This window comes from Octopus sinensis, linkage group LG2 (assembly GCF_006345805.1).
Source record: "Octopus sinensis linkage group LG2, ASM634580v1, whole genome shotgun sequence".
Taxonomy (NCBI): Eukaryota; Metazoa; Mollusca; class Cephalopoda; order Octopoda; family Octopodidae; genus Octopus; species Octopus sinensis.
Window position 1 is genome coordinate 107,859,470 of NC_042998.1, and position 22,198 is coordinate 107,881,667.

General features: G+C 36.2%; 1 protein-coding gene across 2 annotated transcripts in view; it reads right to left on the reverse strand.

Moving 5' to 3' along the window:
- LOC115232379 (major facilitator superfamily domain-containing protein 12) overlaps window positions 1-9,397 on the reverse strand; it is an 82,870-nt gene extending 73,473 nt beyond the window's left edge. The window contains exon 1 of one of the 2 annotated variants that reach the window (XM_036498843.1): window positions 8,936-9,397. In XM_036498843.1, the coding sequence (XP_036354736.1) occupies window positions 8,936-8,955 (20 nt within the window). In that variant the 5' untranslated portion in view covers window positions 8,956-9,397. The remainder of the gene's footprint in view (window positions 1-8,935) is intronic. The other variant, XM_029802233.2, reaches the window with a different exon arrangement.
- Between the last annotated feature and the right edge of the window lie 12,801 nt (window positions 9,398-22,198).

Consider the following 22,198-nt stretch of genomic DNA (forward strand, 5'->3'; position numbering starts at 1 on the left):
TGTTAAACATGTTAACACCAAAAAGTTGGAATGCTTTAGTTTTTCTCTGATGAGAAAAAACTTCAATTAGGACCATCAGTGTGTGTATCTGTCATACAAGCAGTATCAGTCATTTCCAAAATTCTATGAAAATGTGTCTGACCATGGGAAAATAGGTGAGAGTTGGTAACAGGAAGAGTATCCAGCCATAAGAAATCTGCTTCAATAAACTTTGTCCTACCTATGTGGTCAATAAAACAATGATTTTATGTTTACTTTTTCAAGCTTGCAGGGTTTGAACAAGTTATCATGGTCTAAGTCAGTTTTTATACAGACTTACTGCCCTCCTAGGTGCTATCTAAAATAATACAACTGTGGTAGTTGATTCTATTAAATTTCTAAGAGCAGAAGTTGAGAACAATAGAAAATAAACTTGTATATACTGTAATCATGATGACTCTGCTTACAATATACTTCCAAATGCACTATGTTTAGTGCCTGCATTGGTACCAAAGCTCCTTTGAATACATAAAATCTCTACAAAATTATTCTTCTCTACCCTCACTTTGAAGCCACTCTTGCCACTTCATTTCAACTAAGACAACTGAAAAACTGATTCCTAGAACCATCTTTAACTAGTGTACTCCAAGTTGGCTTTATCCTGCCTAAATTCTTTTCATCTTTCTCTATTGGTATTTATTTCAATCTATAGAAACATGTGAAAGGCAACACCTATCTACCCATTTCCATCCCCATGTTTAAAGATCTTAAAAATTCTCTGAGAACAATACAACCTGGTTTGATCCAGCAACATCAGAACACAGCCATCACACACTGATAAGTGTAGTGACTTGCAAAGGGTATAGGCACTATCTCTCTTTCTTGCATTATCTAATCTAAAAATGGCCACAATTACCCGAAACAAAACACACAACACTTAAGAGAGAGGGGAGAAAAGGAGGAAGAGACAAAGAAAATGAGAAAATGTGGTAGTGAGGTGGGATCATTTCCACCATACAGAAATGTTTTCGCTCAAATATTTTCTCTTTCTGTTCCAGATTAACTTGAAATATGTTTCTAGAATGTTAAGTTAGATTGCAGTAAGGAGTAGTGGTAAGTCTAATGTTTAGGGCTCTTTCACTTCTGTGCTGCATTGGATTAACTGTTGCTAACTCAGACCCTTGCATTTTCCTTAGATTTCAGATATTATCAAACACTTGAATAAACTTGGCTTCTATTTACTCTCTCTCTGAAAATATTTACAAAGAGACTTAGAATCTCAAGTTAAGAAACATAAGTGATCAGCATCTTTATCACTTTGAATTATTGTTTTTAATCAATAATCACCAGCATCATTTGTGTAAGGTAGCAGTTCTCAACTTTTTTTTTTGTAGCACCCAACTTCTAAGTAGTTGTTATGCCTTAGTGCTACCTGAATGGCGAGTGAGGTATCATGATTAAACTAACTTTACACGGACAATAATTTATAAATTATACTCTAAAAAAGGATTGTATAAGCTTTTAAGAGTGAAATGATAAACAATTAATAAAAGCAGAAGTTGTAAATTTACTTTATACCATTGCAAGTTAATGACTTCTCTGTGCCTGATGAGATCTCATTTTATTTTAATGACCATTAATAGTTTTATCATGTATAATATAATTACTATGAAAGGTAAAATTTAATTAATTATGTTACTCCACCACCCACCACACTGCTCCCTAAAGCCTAATGCCTGGTGTCCCCTTGGGGGAGGTACTGCCCATTTTGAGAACCACTGGTGTAAAGATCAACTATAAACAAGCTCTATCAATATGCCAACAAGTCAGGTCCTTGAGAACTTGGGTGAGAGCACCAGCGTAGCTAGGGGTGATAGGGGTGGCACTTTTCATCCTGTTGTAGGCTATTGTTGTAGACAATGTGCTTTTTGTGGGGTCCAGAGGTGGCAAACAGAAGGGCCGCTTTGGGCGACACACACTCAAGCTACGCTTATAGGTGAGAGCAAAGTTGTTTGCTTTTGACATTAGCAAAGCCTTTAATCAACCCTACATTGATTTAACAGCAAAGATGCCTCCCTATGAATTTTACTTATCATTAATCACTAAGACTAGCAGCTTCTAGGGAGCCTTTATAGGTTGTTCAACCTACTAGAAATAGCATTAAGTGATTTGTCTGCAGAAAAGACGCCGTACTGGCAAGATAATTAAATGTTTAGAGACATCCAAATTAAGAAGCAGAGGATCAAGGAGAGCCCCATCAAGAAACACTTCAATTTCATCAGTATTTTTGTTATTTATTTCTTTACTACCCACAAGGGGCTAAACACAGAGAGGACAAACAAGGACAGACAAACGGATTAAGTCGATTATATCGACCCCAGTATGTAACTGGTACTTATTTAATCGACCCCGAAAGGATGAAAGGCAAAGTCGACCTCGGCGGAATTTGAACTCAGAACGTAGCGGCAGACAAAATACGTTTATGCATTTCGCCCGGCGTGCTAACGTTTCTGCCAGCTCGCCGCCTTTTTGTTATTGTTTAGCAACAGATTAGCAATGATCAAATAAATTTATGATCAAAAGCATTACCTCTTTATTTTATAGACAGGATATGTTTAAGACTATCATCTAAGACTGTATGTGGAAAGAACTCAGGAAGATATGGGTCGAAGTGGTGAGGAAGGATCTTTGGATACCGGGCTTCACTGAAGATATCACAAGGGACCAGGAGTTGTGATGATTTGCTGTACCTGAGAAGACACACCAAGTGAAGTTAAACCGCTATCATCCATACATATAGGCTTATCCTTTACAGGTGCTGGTGACACATACAAAGCACCCAGCACACTCTGTAAAGTGGTTGGCATTAGGAAGGGCATCCAGCCATGGAAACCATGCCACAATAGATAATTGGAGCCTGGACAGCTCCCTGGCTGGTCAACTCCATGTCAAACCATCTAACCCACACCTGCATGGAAAGTGGACTTTAAATGATGATGATGTATTATCTGATGTGTCCTGTTTCTTTTTTTCTAAATGCTATTTCCAGCAGATCAAGTGGTGGTTTGACCTGCAGGATATAGCAGCCAACTCTCCCTCAAACCTCATCATTTTTAACAAACACAGACATATTGATCAATGTCTAAATACATCTATCACCTTGGCAATTACAGCTGGTTGTTATGGTAGGGCTTCACAAACCCTTAAGATTTTTCATAGGAACTCCATATTTACAACATTGCTGAAACTAAATCTCAGAGAAATGACTTCTCATCAAAGCTAGAAAATACTTCAGCTTTAAACACTTACTAGCCTTCTCCCCTATTATTCAAATAGATCTAAGATGATGCTTTAACACCACCACTTGGTTCTTCAATGCTTTTTGCAGAGTTCATTCTGTTGCAAGCATTGGGACTGGTCAACATTTCCCTTCTTGCCATGTTTTTCTGCTGATACTGACTGGTAAATCATTTGTCATTGATAAAGATTATTCACTTTTTCCAGTCCTGTACCATGCTCTCTTGTTCATTCAGTGTGTACTCAGCCTCTGACATCTGCCAGTAGATTCCTATGCCAATAAAGTTTTAGTAAACATCTCCATTTTATTTGGGATTCCATACAAGGCTCTGATAGTGCTTATTATTGGTGTGTATAGTGTGTACCTAGTCTGTCCTCACCTTTTTTGTATCTTGTTCAGCAAGCAGATGGTCCATGGGTCCTTAACTAAGGATCCATAATGCTGTTCTTATCTGGCCAGCAGATGAGGAAGATACTTCTTAGGGTTCTGCCTCATAAAATATCTCTACCTACACAAATCAGACTTCATAACAATCATGTATTTCACATTAAGATTTAATCTAAAAGACTAAGGTTTTCACTGTATAGTTCCTATCACTCAGTACATATATAGGCTACAATAGAATACTGCTCATATATTCACAAGCAGGATGACACAATTCACATGATCATTTTCTTTTGTACCCTAAAAAATTACTCTCTAATCAGTACACTTTCTCAAATTACTACCAATGAAGGAAAATCTACTTGGTTACATAATCTGCAAGAAACAGCAGATAATTTCTCAACAATGATATCCTATCATCAAAGGGAAAGGACACATTAGTGATATAGTTTTAGCTAAACAAAAAGATGAGATAGTTATGGCTAGAATGCCTTTATTCATAAGCCTCCTCAATAAATAATGACTGAGAGTTAAACGATAACTATCCTAAAATCAATCTGCCTAGTTTGTGGTACTGCTTTCTGTTCTAGTGTATAACCCATTCAAATCAACTTGTGACACCCATCTAATTCTCTCTGTAGTATCTTTACCAAAACTTCATATAAAATATTTTATACAAGTTGAATGTTACAGTGACTTGAGACTAGAAACACTAGTGTAGCTGGTGAGGGGACAGAGGGGGTGGTCCACCCCAGGTGGCACTGCTTTTGGGTCTGCTGTAGTCAACATGTATTTTTTGTGGGAACCCAGGGGCAGAAAACTGAAGGGCCACCACAGGTGGCATGCATTCTAGCTCTGCTAGTGACTAGAAAAAGGCCTAACTGTCTTTACATGTCAGTCACACCAGTTGTTGCTGACCCCCCCAAAAAATTGAAAATGTTAAAGATGCAAACCTTTTTCCAATTTACTAATTCCACCACCATCAAAGATCTTTGTACTTTCACATACTCTACTATGATGTTTTATTTGTGGTTTAATTGCATAAAGATAGAACAGAAAGAGTCAAAGTTGGTTCATGAAATATATAACTTCTTTCCTCTGGACAAAATAAATTTTTGAGACTTATTTTAAGAAAAGAATATAGCTTCATTAACGCCCGTATATATGTAGGAATCAGATAAAGAATAATGTGAAAGCCTTTCGCTTATACTGACAAAGGAAAACGATCACATTTTTAGTAAATAAGTTCATAGTAAGTAATTAAAGTGGTTGACATCTAGAAAGCATGTGATTTCCTTTTATGCATTTTATTCTATTTATATAAATGGTTGTGGTGGGGAGAGGTCACTTTGTAAAGAAACCAGTTTTACATTCGATATATAACTTTAGGCAGAGGTCAGGAATAAGCTGCCCACATAATTTAGATTTTATTTGCTTTGCCGAGGATTTTTCAAACTTTTTTTTTCACTGCGCTCTTCAAAAAAAATAATTTGAAAATATATATGAATCTTTTTACCCTTCCCCCTTCTGCCTCTCCCCAGGGCCCTTTTTCAAATTTATTTTGCACTACACACTTAAAAATGATGGGAGAAGCCTTAAAAAAAAAAAACTGTTGGAACCCATGAAAATCCATTATTTCAGAAGTCCCCGACCCCCATAAAAAGCTTACCCTATGATTTTGAGGCGGACGTAAAGAATGTGGACCTTTGGGTTTTTTTTAAAATTTTTCTTACAGAATCCCCCATTTTCGAGTACAGCGATTCTATTCTTTGAAAAATCGGCATTTAAAATTTTTTATTTCTTCCCCACCAATTCTTCAATTTTCTCTGTATTTTTCTACGTATTTCGCAAAAAAAAAAAGAAATTCTGTAAAAAGTGAAAATTGAAGAATTTGGGGGCGGGTGGGGGGACATTAAAATTTTAAAAGGCGTTTTTCTTTGTAGAATCAAAATCTCCGTATTAAAAAATGGGGGATTCTGTAAAAAAACAAAACAAAAAAAAACGAAAGGGGTACGGCCACATTTTGAAGTGCGTGGTGAAAAAAATTTGAAAAATCCCCGTGAAAACGGAAGGCGATTTTTAACTTTTCTAGGAATGTTATCGTAAAGAAGTAATCAGGAAGTAGAGTGGAACCAAGATGTAGTAAACAAAAAAACGTAATAACACAAAATATGTTGGCTTGCTTGTGTTGGTTCTGCTGAACCTTGTGGTGTGCAACCGACTGAACCTTGGGTTAATATCTAGATCCGCACCCGGTGGGAATCAATGCTATAGGGTTTCCTCCACAATTGAGGCAATATTCGATGTGTACTGCTCTCTCAGTTTGAATTATAAGTATTTAATAGAGCAGTTATAAAAACGATTGACATGAAAACAAAAAGAGATGTAACTACCTATATGATCAGTACTAGATGTTTGGATGGAGATGATAACAGGGTAGTATGTACTAAACTGGGCCGCAGTAGTACTGACATACAAGGGTATGTCTGACACTTCATGGTTCCTGCCAGAGAAGGTAAATACATGTAATTTAATTGGTAACTAACCTAATGAAAAGCTCACAAACTGTTACAGGCGGATATAATCCATTATATTGGCTCTAGTATTTGACTAATACTAGTGTATTTTATAAACTTTCAAACTTCAAGTGTAAGTGGATATTACAAAAAATCAACTATGGAGTAAACACCGAAGCGATATGAACAACATTCAAATTAATACCACATGGAAATGCTTTGACTACTGCCTCTAACATTGCAAATTAGTCGATGCATCTAGTGTGCGGACGAGCGAAAGTATACATTTCAGGATTTTTATGTAATTAAGTGTCTACATTATTACCAGTCTAAATATGAAACTTGAACTTTTGACACATTTTTCCAGTTCTTAAAAAAGTACATTTTAACAGCCATGACAATTCCCTGACATCAGCAAAATTTTGAACTCGTGGTTAGTAGGAAAATAACAGTAAGTGTAAAGAAAGAAATATGTTCATAGAAAATCGAACCGATTCATATTTATTATTTAAAGCAATCTCATCTCATTTGTGCCATTACTAGGAAAAGGTATGAAAGTTACAACCTCCCCTGCTTCAAATATGGAAAGAATAGTGCCTCATTGGTCGGGTATTGTTAAGTCTACAAGCACGCCGTGTTAGCACTCCAGTTTCAGTTCCTGGTTTCAAATAGAAGAATCTCGGAGAAAGTCATTAAGACCACGGAATTTCATTTCTATGGATCTGTGGTGACTAAACACCCTGTTTACATTATACAATAAAATAACATTTTAATATGCATCCTACGCTGTCGAAGTGCACATGACAACCGCAGGAAATATTTGTTTACAAAGCGACACTTGATATCTGGGCGCATTCTACTTATTGACGTTTCCAGTGTCACATGGTAAGAAAATAGATGGATAGACATACAATTTGTAGATACTAGCTACCCCACATCCGAATTAGTCTCCTCCAGGTTCGGATTTTACCGTAACTGAAGATAAGGCTACTGCGTGATATGGAAGCCCGTTTGAGGGACCGTTCGTGGTCGATCTAATTTGTTCAGAGTGACACTCACAACCACCTGGTGCATTGGAGCTTTACCAGGTCTTACTTTGTTCCTGAGTCTCCGGTCCGAGAATAACGTCTTCCCTATCTCCCATCAGTGACCTGAACGGATTATGGACACTGATCTTTTCCATTTGACTAAACTTCACAAAACAAAAAAAAAAAAAAAAAAAAACCCTGTACATGGTGACATACGTTGCTCAGCAAAAATAATTCTAAGGTAAGTATTGTACCCAAAGTGCGAATAGCACAACCAGTTAGCAGAGAGAAATCTATTGAGGACTGTAGCAGCAACATTTTAAAAGTGATGTTAAGAGGAAATAACATTAAAAATATAACTAATAAAAAGTGTATAGGGATGCTTAAAATGTCGTAACCTGAAAAAAAATCCCCCTAAAAAAAATTATGTATTCAAGCCAAAAAATCGCAGAAAATAAATTAATAGGTTATTCTGTTGAAAGTAATTTTTATTTGTCTGAATGAAATATTTGATTTATCAGAATTATTAGAACATCGGACAAAAAATACCTTGCAGTATTTAGTTACGTCCCTTCTCTTTCCGAGTTCAAAGCCGACTCGTATTTGTATAATGCATTCTAGGTGTGATGATGATAACAGAAAACGAAACTTCAATCTTGAATTGAAAATGTTGCATGATGATTTTATACCAGTTAAAAATATACTAAGAACTGGAAAAATGTGTAAAAAGTTTCTGTTTCATATTTAGACGGGTAATTATTTAAGGATTTAAAAATGCAATCGGGATCAACACTTAACTACATAGAAAAACTTGAAATATAAATGTTCGCTCATTGTCCGCAAACTAGATGCGTCGACTAATTCACTGTGATATGAAGTGTTAGAGGATAGTTGTCATAGCAGACGGTTGACAAAGCATTACATAAGATGTTGTTACATTATGTACGATGTTTGTTCATATCAGCTCGGAGTTTACTCCAGCCATAGCCGACTTAGTATTTAGTAACATCCATTTACACTCTGAGTTCGGTGTTAATAATAAAACACACGAATACTAGTATAATTAACTACATCCTCTTGTAAACAGTTTGTGAGTTTTTCATTAGATTAATTTTTAATTTCCTGAAGTCGTTAATAGATTCATTGGCATTCATGCCGATTCATTGAAATGCATAATATAAATTGGTGATGTGCAACATTGGGTAAAATTTTCGATTACTCGAAAATTTTTACCTAACATTGATATAACAAGAGTATCTCAACTTACCGCCCATTCATTAATTTACTTTCTTACAAAAATAAATAAATAAATAGACGGGTAAATAGATCAATCATTTGGTCAATAAGAAAGGAGTTCTTTTACATTAAAGAAAAAGTTAAATTCTTTTCAGTTTTACAAGTGTCAAACAACTTTATTCGTAGCTTTTCTTGTCATACAGACGAGAAAATTTCTATCAGACGATTCGTTCGGTTAACGAAAACATTTTATTATGGTTTAGTGATTTAAGAAAATGTTAGTGCTATTGATATTCGCAAATTGTCTATGTGTGTATGTATGTAAATATATATATACTTACACACACAATTTGGGAGTTATATAATGTATATATGTATGTATGTATGTACAATGATCAAGGTTTTTCACAAATGTATACAAGTTTTGTCTGTCCGGATGAAGACGAGCGTGAGTAAAGTATAAGAATTTACAATAAACAAAATAAATGCCTTACGTCTCCTTTTCTGTGGCCATCTTCGAGTTGTCGTAGTGTTAGGTAGCGAAATACATCCAACCTGTTGTAAAAATATTTTTCAGCGCTGTACTGTAAGACATCAATTGACCAGCGTCACAGATTTCTTTGGTTTTTAAGCAGTAGCAGTGATAACAACATTACCACGTGATAATATTGAATCGCTCCGAGTTCATAAAAGATTTTGTAATTAAATTGGCAATTAAAATTTATACGTCACAAATGTTACAACGGCATTAATTACCAAGACATTCCTTCGATATCGGTCTACAGAGTGTCGGTGTGAGGAGACGACGGTCATTCACACTCTTTTTCAGCCTAGACTTTTTATCTGTCATCATGAGGGAAAGTTATGTGGGTGAATGACGTCGTGTACCAATACCGAAGGGTTACCACGATGTTTTAACACACACACACACAGTTTTCTTACGCTCAATTTAAACACAATATATATTTTTTATTGTTTCTTGATTATTTTACATTGTGAGATTTATATTTTTTGTCGCGCATAACAGGTACATAACATTATAACATTTTATTCATAGCAACTATCATAATATTACTTTTCTATTTGTATAGACATATGAAACAGATGGACTACACTATCCGATTAGAATCTAGTATAATCTCCTTTGTTCAACAGGGCATAGACCCCAGTCTAAACACTTACCTCTACAAACTACTCATAGGATGGTAGGGGTAATGTTTTTAAGCAAATATACTATGATGATATCGGTTAGCTGATTGTATATGCATGTATGTATGTATATGCATGTATGTATGTATATGTCTGTATCTATATGTGTGTGTGTGTTTTATCTTTGTTTACATGTGACCAACTTCGTACACTGTATTTATGAGCGCACGCGCAAGTGTATTAAAGTGTAAATATTGAACGTTAGTATTAATACGTCAGGTGAATGTCACGAGAATGAGATTCATTTTCTTTTTAACTTTCGTTAAGATATTAAGGTATTTCTTATATTGTTGCTACATTTAATGGGTATAGTCTTGTTACTCGTGAAGCTTCAGGGATTCTGCTGTCGGATCTTAGTAGATACTAACTAATTACAAAAGCCGTAGCAAACGACACAAATACACAAAAGACGATATCTATATTACATGCGCGATTCCAGGACATCGTCAACCAGCGTGTTGACGAGGACCATCGCCAAACAGCTGAAGTTGACAAAGGTTACTATTAAGCATATGGTACAAGTTTTACATGATGAGCAATGGCACTTCTGTTCGGCAACTCCCAGAAAAACCATATGATCATGTGACACTCGACACCCAAACTACTGTGGCTGGCTACCTCTCCAGTTTTGAACACTGGACTGTCACATCTTGGGCAGAGTTTTTCAACCGAAGTTCCCGGAACCCTAGGGTTCTGCAAAAAGTTTCTAGTAGTTCCGCGAGAAAGAGTGAGATAAGCTAATGCTAATTTCATGAACGTAATATTACTATTACATGTACAACATATTGTTGGTTATTGTAATATTGTAATATAGACATCATCCTCTCTAACCTATTATGTTATAAAAAAATATAACAACCATTGGGGATATATTCAGTGATGTCTGTAATTTATGGACACCATCACTAGCCACTAAAACTTTTCTATTTTCTCTCCCTGTTTATTTCTGAGTTCCTTTCCGTCGAAGAGCGTAGGCTCGAAATGTAATAGACTTTCTTACTTCCCGAGCGTTAAACTAATACATCTGTGTGTTGTTTACACACCCATCTTCGTCTTTTGCTTTTTTGTAAATTCTCACTATATTTATCTGAGTAAGCACATAAATGTAAAACAAGGTGTAAAAAAGAGTACTCAGATACCAGAGGTCGAGTAATATACTTTATTAAAAGCAGCAGAAATATGAAACTCTGAGTAACAGTTTTTGTGATATTTCTGCTGCTTTTAATAAAGTATATATATATATATATATATATATATATATATATATATATGATATCTACCACACAAACTATGATGAAAAATATGAGAAAGAATATGGTATATACTTTCTTTTGTGCAGGTGTTCCTTGAGATATGTAATTTATTTTAAGAGTTACGCAAGGGTAAAAAGGTTGAGAACCACTGAATTAAGGAGTCATCAGTTGTGGGGGTCAACTAGCTGCCCTACGATGTTATGGTTTTGTGGGAGTTGCTGTCATAGGCCACCTTATCCAGGCATAAATTTGGTTAGTGGTGGTTATCAAGGCATCATTGGCAGTATACAATAGTAGGGCGCATGCTTGTTCTGTATTATATATCTTCTATAATGTTTCCATATTTTTTTTTACTTCAAACAGTTGTATTTATATATGTACAATTAGTTAATTGAACTGAAAGGCATGTTATTGTGTACATGATAATTTAAAGTTTTCACAGCATAACATAGAAATATATTATAGTAAAATGTATAGTAATTTTCATAGTTATTATAAGCAGGACAAATAGAACCCCTATCATAAAACTAAGTGACAGAGTTCCATATAGCACCTGAGGCTGTTCTGTCTTGGAGTTTAATATCCCAACATTTTATAACTTTTAGAAAAACTTCTAAAACCTTCAACAAAAGTAATTAGTGTTAAATATACTGCTTCACTGATTACATGCCAGCTATGTGAACTGGTCAAATCATGTTCACATGGGGATTCATGCCTTTTTTGGCAATACAGTTAATTTCTCATGGCTGGTTTTGCCTTTTACGAAAATTTAGCTAGGCCGTGGTTCTGAGTGAGATAGTTTGAAATTAAGTTGAAGCTTTGCTACAGATGCTTCTGTGGCTGCATTGGGCACATCATTTGACTGAAGGTAGTTTTGTTGAATGACCTGTTTCTTTCATATATTATGTTGAATGTGTGTTGCACCTTCTGTTCTTGACATATATAATTATGCTTTCATTTAAAAAATAAAAATGAAACTGAGTGGGAGGTGAGATAAAAGAAAACTAATCAAAGGTGAGGGTGTGATTGAGAGACAGAGTGAGTAGCCTAATATCCCTCAATACCTCAGTACAAATGTAAGAGGGAGGATAATAAAGGAAAAACAAAAACAGAACATGCAAAAGAAAAAAATATATACATAAATGCATGCATGTTTACATACATATTCATACATGCATATGCATACATACATGTATGCACACATACATTCATACATACATACACACGTACATGCAACCTCACACATACATGTTTCAACTTTTGAACATTGAAAGTTTACAATATTACACTGCAATTACTATTCATGACCTGATGTGAGTAATAGAGATTGATTGAAATAAGAACACACAACTAATGTATTACCTTTCTCCAAAAAATATCAACAAATTCAGGAAAAGTATCAGGTAACTGGATATCATTAGTTCATTAGTTGTAAGGTGGATAATGATTTCATGAATCACTTGCCATGCTTACATGACAGGCTATCTGAAGACTAAGGGAACTACCAACAAGAGATATATGTTGGTTATCAAGTCAAAAGTTACAACATTATAAAAAAATTATATAATGCACAAATTTGCATTAGACCTGTGAGTTGTATATTGCAGTATGAAAGCTCATGCCACCAAGGTTTTAATGGTTTCTCCATAGAATGAACCAGAGTCTTTTTGGTGTAAATAAACAGCAGAACTGAATATTGTGCAAATGTCTCTCCCAAAACATAAAATCACCAGTGAAAGTCTCCTGATGATTGATGCAAAACTACAGAATGGAAAATCATTTGGGAAAGGTTTGATATTTTGTTATTGGCTCAGGAAGTTTACATTCTGTCATCAATTTGTTTAAAAGAACAATGGATGCTGAACTCAATGTGTCAGACTGTTTAACAGTTATACTTCAAAAGGTAGAAGTAGAAACACACATGGCCAAAAAGCAACCAGCCCATAACAAGCTGGAATATTATTTATAAACTCTACACAGCTTTCTTGATGTTACTTTTCCAAGATCATGGCAAAACAAACAATGTGATGAATAATGAGTAAGCTGGAGCGGGGAGAAAAGGGTCTGGTGATGTACTGAACTTTTCTCATCAACAAAACTGTCTTGAAAGAAGGAAAAAGATGACGAGGAATGTGTGTGTGTGTGTGTGCACATCTCTATGTCTGTGTGTTTACATTTGCATTTCTCCAAGATGATGTCTGACTCTGTCCCTTCAATCATGACTATTAAGAGTTACTATGCCTTGAGAAAGTTTTACCATTAAAACAATACAACGTAGTCTTCAAAACTATCAATAAGGATGAAAGCACTTATTGTAGTTACAAACAGAATTAGGTTATCAAAGGGAAAATTCCCAAGTGAGAGCTGGTCAGTGATGTTGTTTGGCCTGTCCGTGAAGCCCTTGTTAGGTCTGCACAGGAACGAAAAATTAATGTCACCCACACAGGTGCAGGTTGGTGACAGGAAGAGCATCTCACCTAGAAAATCTACCTCAGATAATTCTGTTTAACCCATGCAAACATGGAAAAGTGGACATTAGAATGATGATGACCATATGCTTTATTCAAGTAATATTTACAACACCAAGAGACAACTGCTCACAGCATGAGACATTAGGATGAATGTTCATATGTGGTAGTCAATTAAGGAAAGATTTGTGACCAGACGAGGAATGTGTGTGTGCACATCTCTATGTCTGTGTGTTTACATTTGCATTTCTCTGAAAATAAACAGTGATGTTGTCATTTCCACTGTCATCAAATCATCTGGTAGCTTTGTACCTTCAAAGTTGTATGGAGTAAGAGACTCCTTGATTGAAAAACAAGAATTAGATTTAGTGACAGGAATGGCATATGACAGTAAAACAATGCCTTTATAATATATTCACCAATCTCATACTAGCTTGGAAAATGAATGAATATTTATATATGTATATTTATTCTTTTATTTGTTTCAATCCTTTGACTATGGCCATGATGGAGCACGACCTTGAATGGTTTTTAGTTGAACAGATCAACACCAGGACTTATTTTCTAAAGCTTAGTACTTATGCTGTTGGTCTCCTTGCTGAACCACTAAGTTACAGGGACAAAAAACACCAACACCAGTCATCAATCAGTGATTGGGGTAGGGTGGTGGTGGGGGCAAACACAGAACAAAGACACAACACAAATAGATACACACACACACACATATATACAATGGGATTCTTTAAGTTTCCATCTACCAAATCCGCTCACAAGGCTTTGGTCAGCCTGAGCCTATAGTAGAAGACACTTGCCCAAGGTACCACACAGTGGGACTGAACACGGAACCATTTGGTTGGAAAGTAAGCTTCTTACCACACAGCCACACCTGCATATATATATATATATATATATATATATATATATATATATATTAATATATCTCAAATTAGTTATCTAGATCAAACTTATCCATAGTATAATCTCTAGATGAAACACTAAACCTTACGACCAGAAAACACCACTCATATTAGAAATTGAATGAAGTGTGATGATACATAACTTTTTTCAACCACCCATTTTCAATAATAAAGAAGCTAGTTAGCAACATAACCCAGAGAATCTCCACAAAATTATTTGAATGAAACAATAATTGACCAAACATCACCTTTTAACAACAAAACTTTGAAAATAACAAAGAAAATTTTGAATTCATATTGTAAGTCACACAAATAAATCCAAGCTAGGTAGAACCGCAAGAAGAAATATAATTTAGTTCAAGTCTCTCTGTATGCTGCATGCAGCAACAATCCTCCCCATCTTCATCATCTTCCTCCTCCTCCTTTAATATCTGTTTTCCATGCTGGCATGGGTTGGATGGTTTGACTGAAAACTGGTAAGCCGGGGAGCTACACCAGGTTCCAGTGTGATTTGATAAAGTTTCTATGGCTGGTTTCCCTTCCTAACACCAACCATTTCGAGAGTATACTGGATGTTTTTATGTGTCACTGACATGGGTGCCATTGACCTGACACTGACATCGGCCATGACTACAATCTCACTTGGCTTGACAGGTCTACACAAGCACCATGTATCACTAAAGGTGTTGGTCACCTGTCACTGCTTCCAGTGAGGCCCAATGTTTGAATAGTGCTTTTTATGAGTCACTGGCACAGGCATGACTACAATTTCACTTGGCTCGACAGGTCTTCACAAGCACAGCATATTGCCCAACATTTGAAGAGTGCCTTTAAAGGGACCCAGTTATGTGACACTGGTATCAACTACGACTATGATCTCATGTGGCTTGAAAGGTCTTTTCAAGCATGGCGTTCTGCCAAAGGTCTTGGTCACTTGTCATTGCCTCCATGAGGTTCAACATTTGGATACTGCGCTTCATCACCTCATCCCATGTCTTCCTGGGTCTACCTTTTCCACAGGCTCCCATCACCATCAGAGTGCGACACTTCTTCACACAGCTGTCCTTGTCCATGCACATCACATGACCATACCAGTAAAGTCGTCTTTCTTGCACACCACATCTAATGCCTCTTATGCCTAACTTTTCTCTCAGGACGTTTACACTTGGTCATGCATGCACAGACGTTACATATCTAGCGAAACATACTAGCTTCATTTTTTATATGAGCCTATACATGTCCTTGGCAGTCACAGCCCATGTTTCACTGCTGTGTAGCATGGCTGCTCACACACAGGCATCATATGATCTACCTTTCATTCTGAGAGAGAGGTCCTTTGTCCAGCCTGTTTGTATTCTAGCAGCTATGCTCACTGAGCATCCACCCCCAGCACTGACCTAGTCACCTAGGTAATGGAGGTTATCGGCTACTTATAGTTTTTGCCCCTGGCATGTGATAGAATCTGTTGTCTGTGTAATTTTTGTGTTAATTGTACCTGTGCACCTTTCACATACAAAAACTATTTTCCCTGCTAGTCTTCCTCTGATATTGCTGCACCTCTTATGTGTCCATAGCTTACACTGGGTACATCTTATGGAATTTCTACCTCCACTTTTTCTACAGATCGAGGGCCATCAACCTGAAGGGATTTGTGCAATAAAAGTAACAAAAATATTCTCAACATTTCCCAACCAAACATGAATACCATAAGTTATTCAACAACAATAATACAAATGTTAGCTACAGTTGCACAAGGATCCACAAACACAACATCGAAGTTATAAATAACAAAATGTCTAGAAACACATCTCATTATCCAAAATAGATGCAACTACAGGGTGGGGCAAAGAGGAGAGATGTTTTTGAAATGGCTAATACTCAGCCCCAGGGAAAGAAACATATATCTGACAGATACCATTTGGTCCATAGTGTTTTGGCATTTTTTTCTTTTCAGGTGAAACCATGGTGCTGTGGACAATAGAGCATTGCATGCTTGCTTACAGCAGCTATGTGAAAGATGAGTCTGTCACAGCAGCTCAGTGTGAGTTTCGGTGCCACTTCAACATTCACTGAAATCAGATTGTTCCCACCCGTAACACAATCTTATGTTGGGTGAATGCACTTTGTACACAAGGTACACTAATGAATAGGAGACCAGTGGGAGTACCATGAATGGTATAGACCCTAGGCGGCTGGTTGGCAGAGTCGTTAGCGCGCCGGGCGAAATGTTTAGGGTATTTCGTCTGCCGTTACGTCCTGAGTTCAAATTCCGCCGAGGTTGACTTTGCCTTTCATCCTTTCGGGGTCGATAAATTAAGTACCAGTTACACACTGGAGTCGATGTAATCGACTTAATACCTATGTCTGTTCTTGTTTGTCCCCTCTATGTTTAGCCCCTTGTGGGTAATAAAGAAATAGGTATAGACCCTAGAAAATGTGGAACGTGTCAGACAAGCTTTGATATGGAGTCTGAATTGCTCTGCTTGGAGCACAGAACTTAACATCAGGAATCGATTCCACCCGTACAAATTGGTCATTGGGCAATAGAAGAAACCATTGGACTATACACAGCGGCTTAACTTCTCACTTCAGATGGAAGAAGTTTTTGAGGCAAATGACAAGCTCATTTTGTTAATGAGTGATCTTGCTATAGAGGAAGTACATGGTTACCTGGAGAGAGAGAGAGAGAGAGAGAGAGAGAGAGAGAGAAGAGAGAGGTAGAAGAAAGAGGACAGAAACAGGTGCGCTGATGTAAAGGAGAGAGTGAGAGAGAGTGACCAAGAATGAGGGCAGAAATAGGTGTGCAACTGTAGAGATACATGGCTACTCAGCCAGAGGGAAGAGAAAGGGAATTATAAAACTAGCCTCATATTTCTGCTTTCCTGCTTCCTTTCCTTTTTTGTTTAATGCTAATACTTTCAACCAATACATTAAACAGATTTAAACTTGTGTGTAATTAACCATCTTTTGTATATGAACAACCTGAAGTTGTATGCTGTTGCTGATAAACACTAGAAACACTGTTGCTGATACTACATAGATGTACCAAAGAAATTGCTCTGAGATTCAGATTAAAAAAGGCAACCTTGAAATGAAGACAATTAATTATGAGCAATTAAATTGTTAGATAAAGAGATTGTTATAAGAGATTTACAGCAAATATAGACATATAAATACTTGAGAGTCAATGGACTAGATGGTGTATATTACAAATAAAAGAAAAGGTTAGGAAGGAATATTTTAAAGCAGAAACCAATGCAAAAAAAGAAGAAAAAAGGTAATAAACAGCAATAGTCTAACTGCCCAGTATGGAATAATAGAATATTCTTGAACTGAGTGCTAAATGAGTAAGCAAAACTTGACATAAAACAAGCATCATCATCATGTCGTTTAAATTCTGAACCTAACTGTTTTGTATTTATAGTATTGCTTGCTGAAATTATTTTTGTTCATATTCTTTCTTGTTCCTTTTCTTCTGAGTTATCTATGTCATGTCTCCCACAGCTTAGAAATGCAACACATTTCTCAACATGTTCTGTTCCAAGTGATGTTGCCAATGTGTAATTCCTATAAATTTAGTATTTGCAGCTTTTCATGCCAGTATATTGCTGCCTTTGAGATGGCCCCAAGTACAGCAATCCCAATAGGTAATGTACTCACATTTGGGGCCCTGTGGATGCATTTAACTTCTAATGCTATGTCTTGGTACTTCTTGTTTTCTATCTTCACAACATTCTGGTTAGCAGGTATAGCTATGTTGAAGGTCTATTCTTTGCATAAGAGAGTGATATTTGGTTGGTTATGTTGCAACTTCTTATCTGTGTAGATTGGCATATCCCATGTGAGTTTCACCTGATTATTCTCTGCTTCTGACAAAGGTTGGTGCTCATATCCTTTGTTGGAACATTCTAGCCCATACTTCCTGCACAATTCCGTTTTAACAACTGGGATTACTTTTGTAGGAACTTTCCAGTCATTTTCTGAGCCAAATCCTGGTATTTTCCTATTTTTTTACTGTTCTTTGATCACTACATTCATGTCCACAGATATAGCCACCTCTATGATGATGCACTCTTATTTTACCCCCTTGTCCAGAACCATAATATCTGGTTGCCTGGCATGAATTTCATGATCAGTCTGTCCATTAAAAGCCCATAAAATCTTGTACTTCTCATTCTCTATTACACTTTCTGGTTGATGTTCATACCATTTTCTTCCTACTTTAAATCCTCTTAGCTGTAATATATCCCAGTATATTGCTTTGGTCATACAGTTGTGTCTGCATCTATATTCCTTCTGTGCCAAGGGACTACAGGAAATTATTATGTGCAAAATGGATTCCTCTTTCTCATTACATACTCAGCACTTTTTGCTGTTTTGTCTATTTTGATCTTAATGATTCAGTAGCTACCATGAGTCCTTCTGTTTCTTTCTTAAGGTCTCCATTCTTCAGCCATAACTATGACTCCTCTGCTGTAGCATTTTGTGTTTGTCTGAGATGTTGATCGAGTAGTTCTTTTCTACAGATGTTTCTTTCTTGCTCCTGTTCTCTTTTTTTTCTTGCATTCCATTGCAGTCTCTGCCGTTTATTTCTCTCCTCTTGGCAGCTGAAACTAGTCTTTCTGAGTTGCTTCTCACATAGACTCTTATATCTTGCCTTACCATTTTATACAGTCTTCTATCGAGAAAATTTCCCATCAGGAAGGTGGCTTACTGCACAACAGGGTAGGCCCAGTAATCATCTAGCTACTGCAGTATGAAAGAAAGGAGGAAGGATAGACTGGAACAAATTTAATGCAACTGTGATGGATGATGATGATGATGATGATGATCATCATCATCATCATCATCACCACCATCACCATCACCATCATCATCCACCACCACCACCTTTGATGTAATTTGTACAAGTTTCTCCTAAGTTTCGACAAGCGATGTCAAAGGGCAAGTTCTTGTATCTAAAGATGTTTATGTGTTATAAAAATAAAAATTCCTTTTATAAAATTTATATTAAAACCGAATGAATAAGATTGTATTTACAAGGAAAGCATTTTACATAAGATATGTGAGAAACCCTTAAGTATGATCTTGTACAATGTACTTATTTTGGGGTTGCCAGGAATTTGGTCTACATATTTGTTTATTCCTTTTTATATCATTCCAAGTGCCCCAATAACAATAAATAATATGGTTGTTTTGTGATGCTATGTTCTTCTGATCTCTACCCCAAAGTCTTTATATTTGCTCAATTTCTAAAACATTTTCAGATATGTGTTTTTTCCCAGCTTGGGCTGCAACATTCATCAAAAGATATGTCTTTTCAACATGATTTTTCACAACTGGTTGATTGACATGAATTTCCCAGCCAGTCTGAACAAAGAAATTCCAAAGGATGGTAACCTCAGCATTCAGTACAACTTGTGGTGGTTTATATTCCTACCAATGCTCTTTGTGGAGGAGATCGTATGTGCAGCATATGTACTGAGCCGCCTTATCATATCATTGCAAATACCCTGTAGGTGCCAATTGGCTGCGTCCAGAAATTATGTAGTTGATTGTCTCTAGATATTCTCTGCATATATGACACAGTGGGCTGCTTTCATGTTTCAGAGCATTACTCTGGTAGTTTCTAGTTGGAAAGCATTCAACCAGCAATAATATACCTCTCAATTTCCAGCTTGAGGACCAGAGTATGCTAGGCACTGATGAATAAGGATTTGGTCTCCCTTTGCCATGCAGTAAGTTTTGCTTCCACTTCTCCTTAGCATATTGGAAGCTGATTTGTTTGACTATATTTCTTATTGTAGTGTTGTATAGTTGGAAGCAGCAGAAAGACAAAGTTGACCTTTTGGAATTTGGCCTAAGAATGTGAAGAACTGGAACAAATATTGCAAGGCATTTTTTCTGACACTAACAATTCTGCCAATCCAATAGTAATATTATAACCTTTGATAAGAAGAAACATTGTACTGTAATCAAATATGGCATTGCACATAAGAAAAAAGGAAAAGGTAAAAGTAGAGTTATATATCAAATTGCAATCTTTCAATGTTGCAACAAAGAAATCAACAAGATTATGATCTAGCTAATTATTATTGGATCATTGGGGCTTTGGGAATTGTTATGATAAGTTTGAGTGCAACCCTTGGAAAATTAGAACTTCATCTGGGAATGTATGTAGTGCAGAAAACTGGTTTACTAGGTTCAGCAAAAATTATCCAGAAAGTCAGAACAGACATCAAGGGTGGAAAAAATACTCCTTATTCTAGACCATGAGTTTGGGTTTGATAGGATGCATAGTTAAAGCAGTTACAATACCAATATCACATAACAGCATAGTAATAATAATGTTTATTTGATAAATTTTCTATCATTGTGTGTGTGAGTCCTGCAGAGATACACATATTAGATAGTGTGTGTGTATATGTGCGTGTGTGTATGTGTGTGTGTGTGTGTGTGCATTTGTGTGTGTGAGCCTTGCAGCTATGTTGAACATATAGGATGGTGTCTGGTGAGACCTTCATGTGTGCTATATATATTGCACATACTTTAATTATAATTCAAACATCAAAACTTAAGATTAGTGAGAAATGGGGAAAAGAAGTATTCTATTATAAGATTGTGCTATTGGTGCTTAGAGATAAATTAGATAAAAGAGGAAAGCTTGCCATGTGTTTCAAGTGTGAACATATTGATTAATATAATCAGAGAGCAGATGGGATTTTTTTTTCAGGAATGATAAATTTGCAGTTGGCAGTATACATGTGATTTTAAAAAAAATATATAAAAAAGAAATGCACCAGGAAATACTAAATGTAAATTAATTAACATCTAGAAATCACATTTATTGAATTATGTGGATCAATAATTTATTAAAGGTTTTAAGAGTTTTGTATGGTAAGAAAAGAGGAACAGGATATTATGAGGATACTTGGATTGTCACAGCAGTTTATGATGATGATGACAGCAGTAATAAGGATGTCATTAAGGACAATGGTAAGGAAGTTGATAACAGTAGTTGGGTTTATAATATTGGGAGTTGACATCCATTGTCAAATTCTTATTAATTTAGTAATGTTTCACCTATAAATTGCATCTAAACTAATCACTATTAAATCATTATGAAGATTAACATCAGAATTAGTGTAGTAATTTTCCTATGTCCACCCATGTCCAATAGTAGAGTTCTTATTCTGACAGTGTGAAAATATGATAAATAATGATATAGATAAAAAAAGAGGAAGTTTGCCTATGTTCACCGATGTGAGGACCAAAGTGTTCTGAATTGCATGACAGTGTGTGAGAGAAAATTGTGATTTCATAGGATAGAAATGTGTCCACATAAATGATGGTGCACTTGCATTTAGTGATTCTGTAAAGAAAGAGGCATGGAAATGCCATTATGGAAGACTGCTGAATGTAGAGAATGAATGAAAGGAGGAGGGTATACCAAATGTTGACTCAATTGAGGGACCAGCTACCCGAATCAACAGTACCTTGGTAAATAAAGCAATTAAGGTCATGAAGCCAAGGAAAGCCCCCAGCCCTTCAGGAGTCACTGCTGAGATACTTAAAATATCTGGCAGTGTAGGTTATGATCTAGTTACCTGTATCGTAAATCAGGTAGTTCAAGAAGGAGTCACACCTAATGACTGGTGTAGCAGCACCATAGTCAACTGCTACAAAGGTAAAGGTGATGTCTTGGATAGAAATAATTACAGAGGTATCAAATTGTTGGATTAGGTAATGAAAGTTACGGAGAGAGTCATAACCCAACTACTTAGTGGGGAATTAGTCTAGATGAGATGCAGTTTGGTTTTGTGCCAAGGAGAAGCACCATTGATGTTATATTTCTGGTAAGGCACCTGCAGGAGAAATACATAGCCAAAGATAAACTTCTATACTTAGCT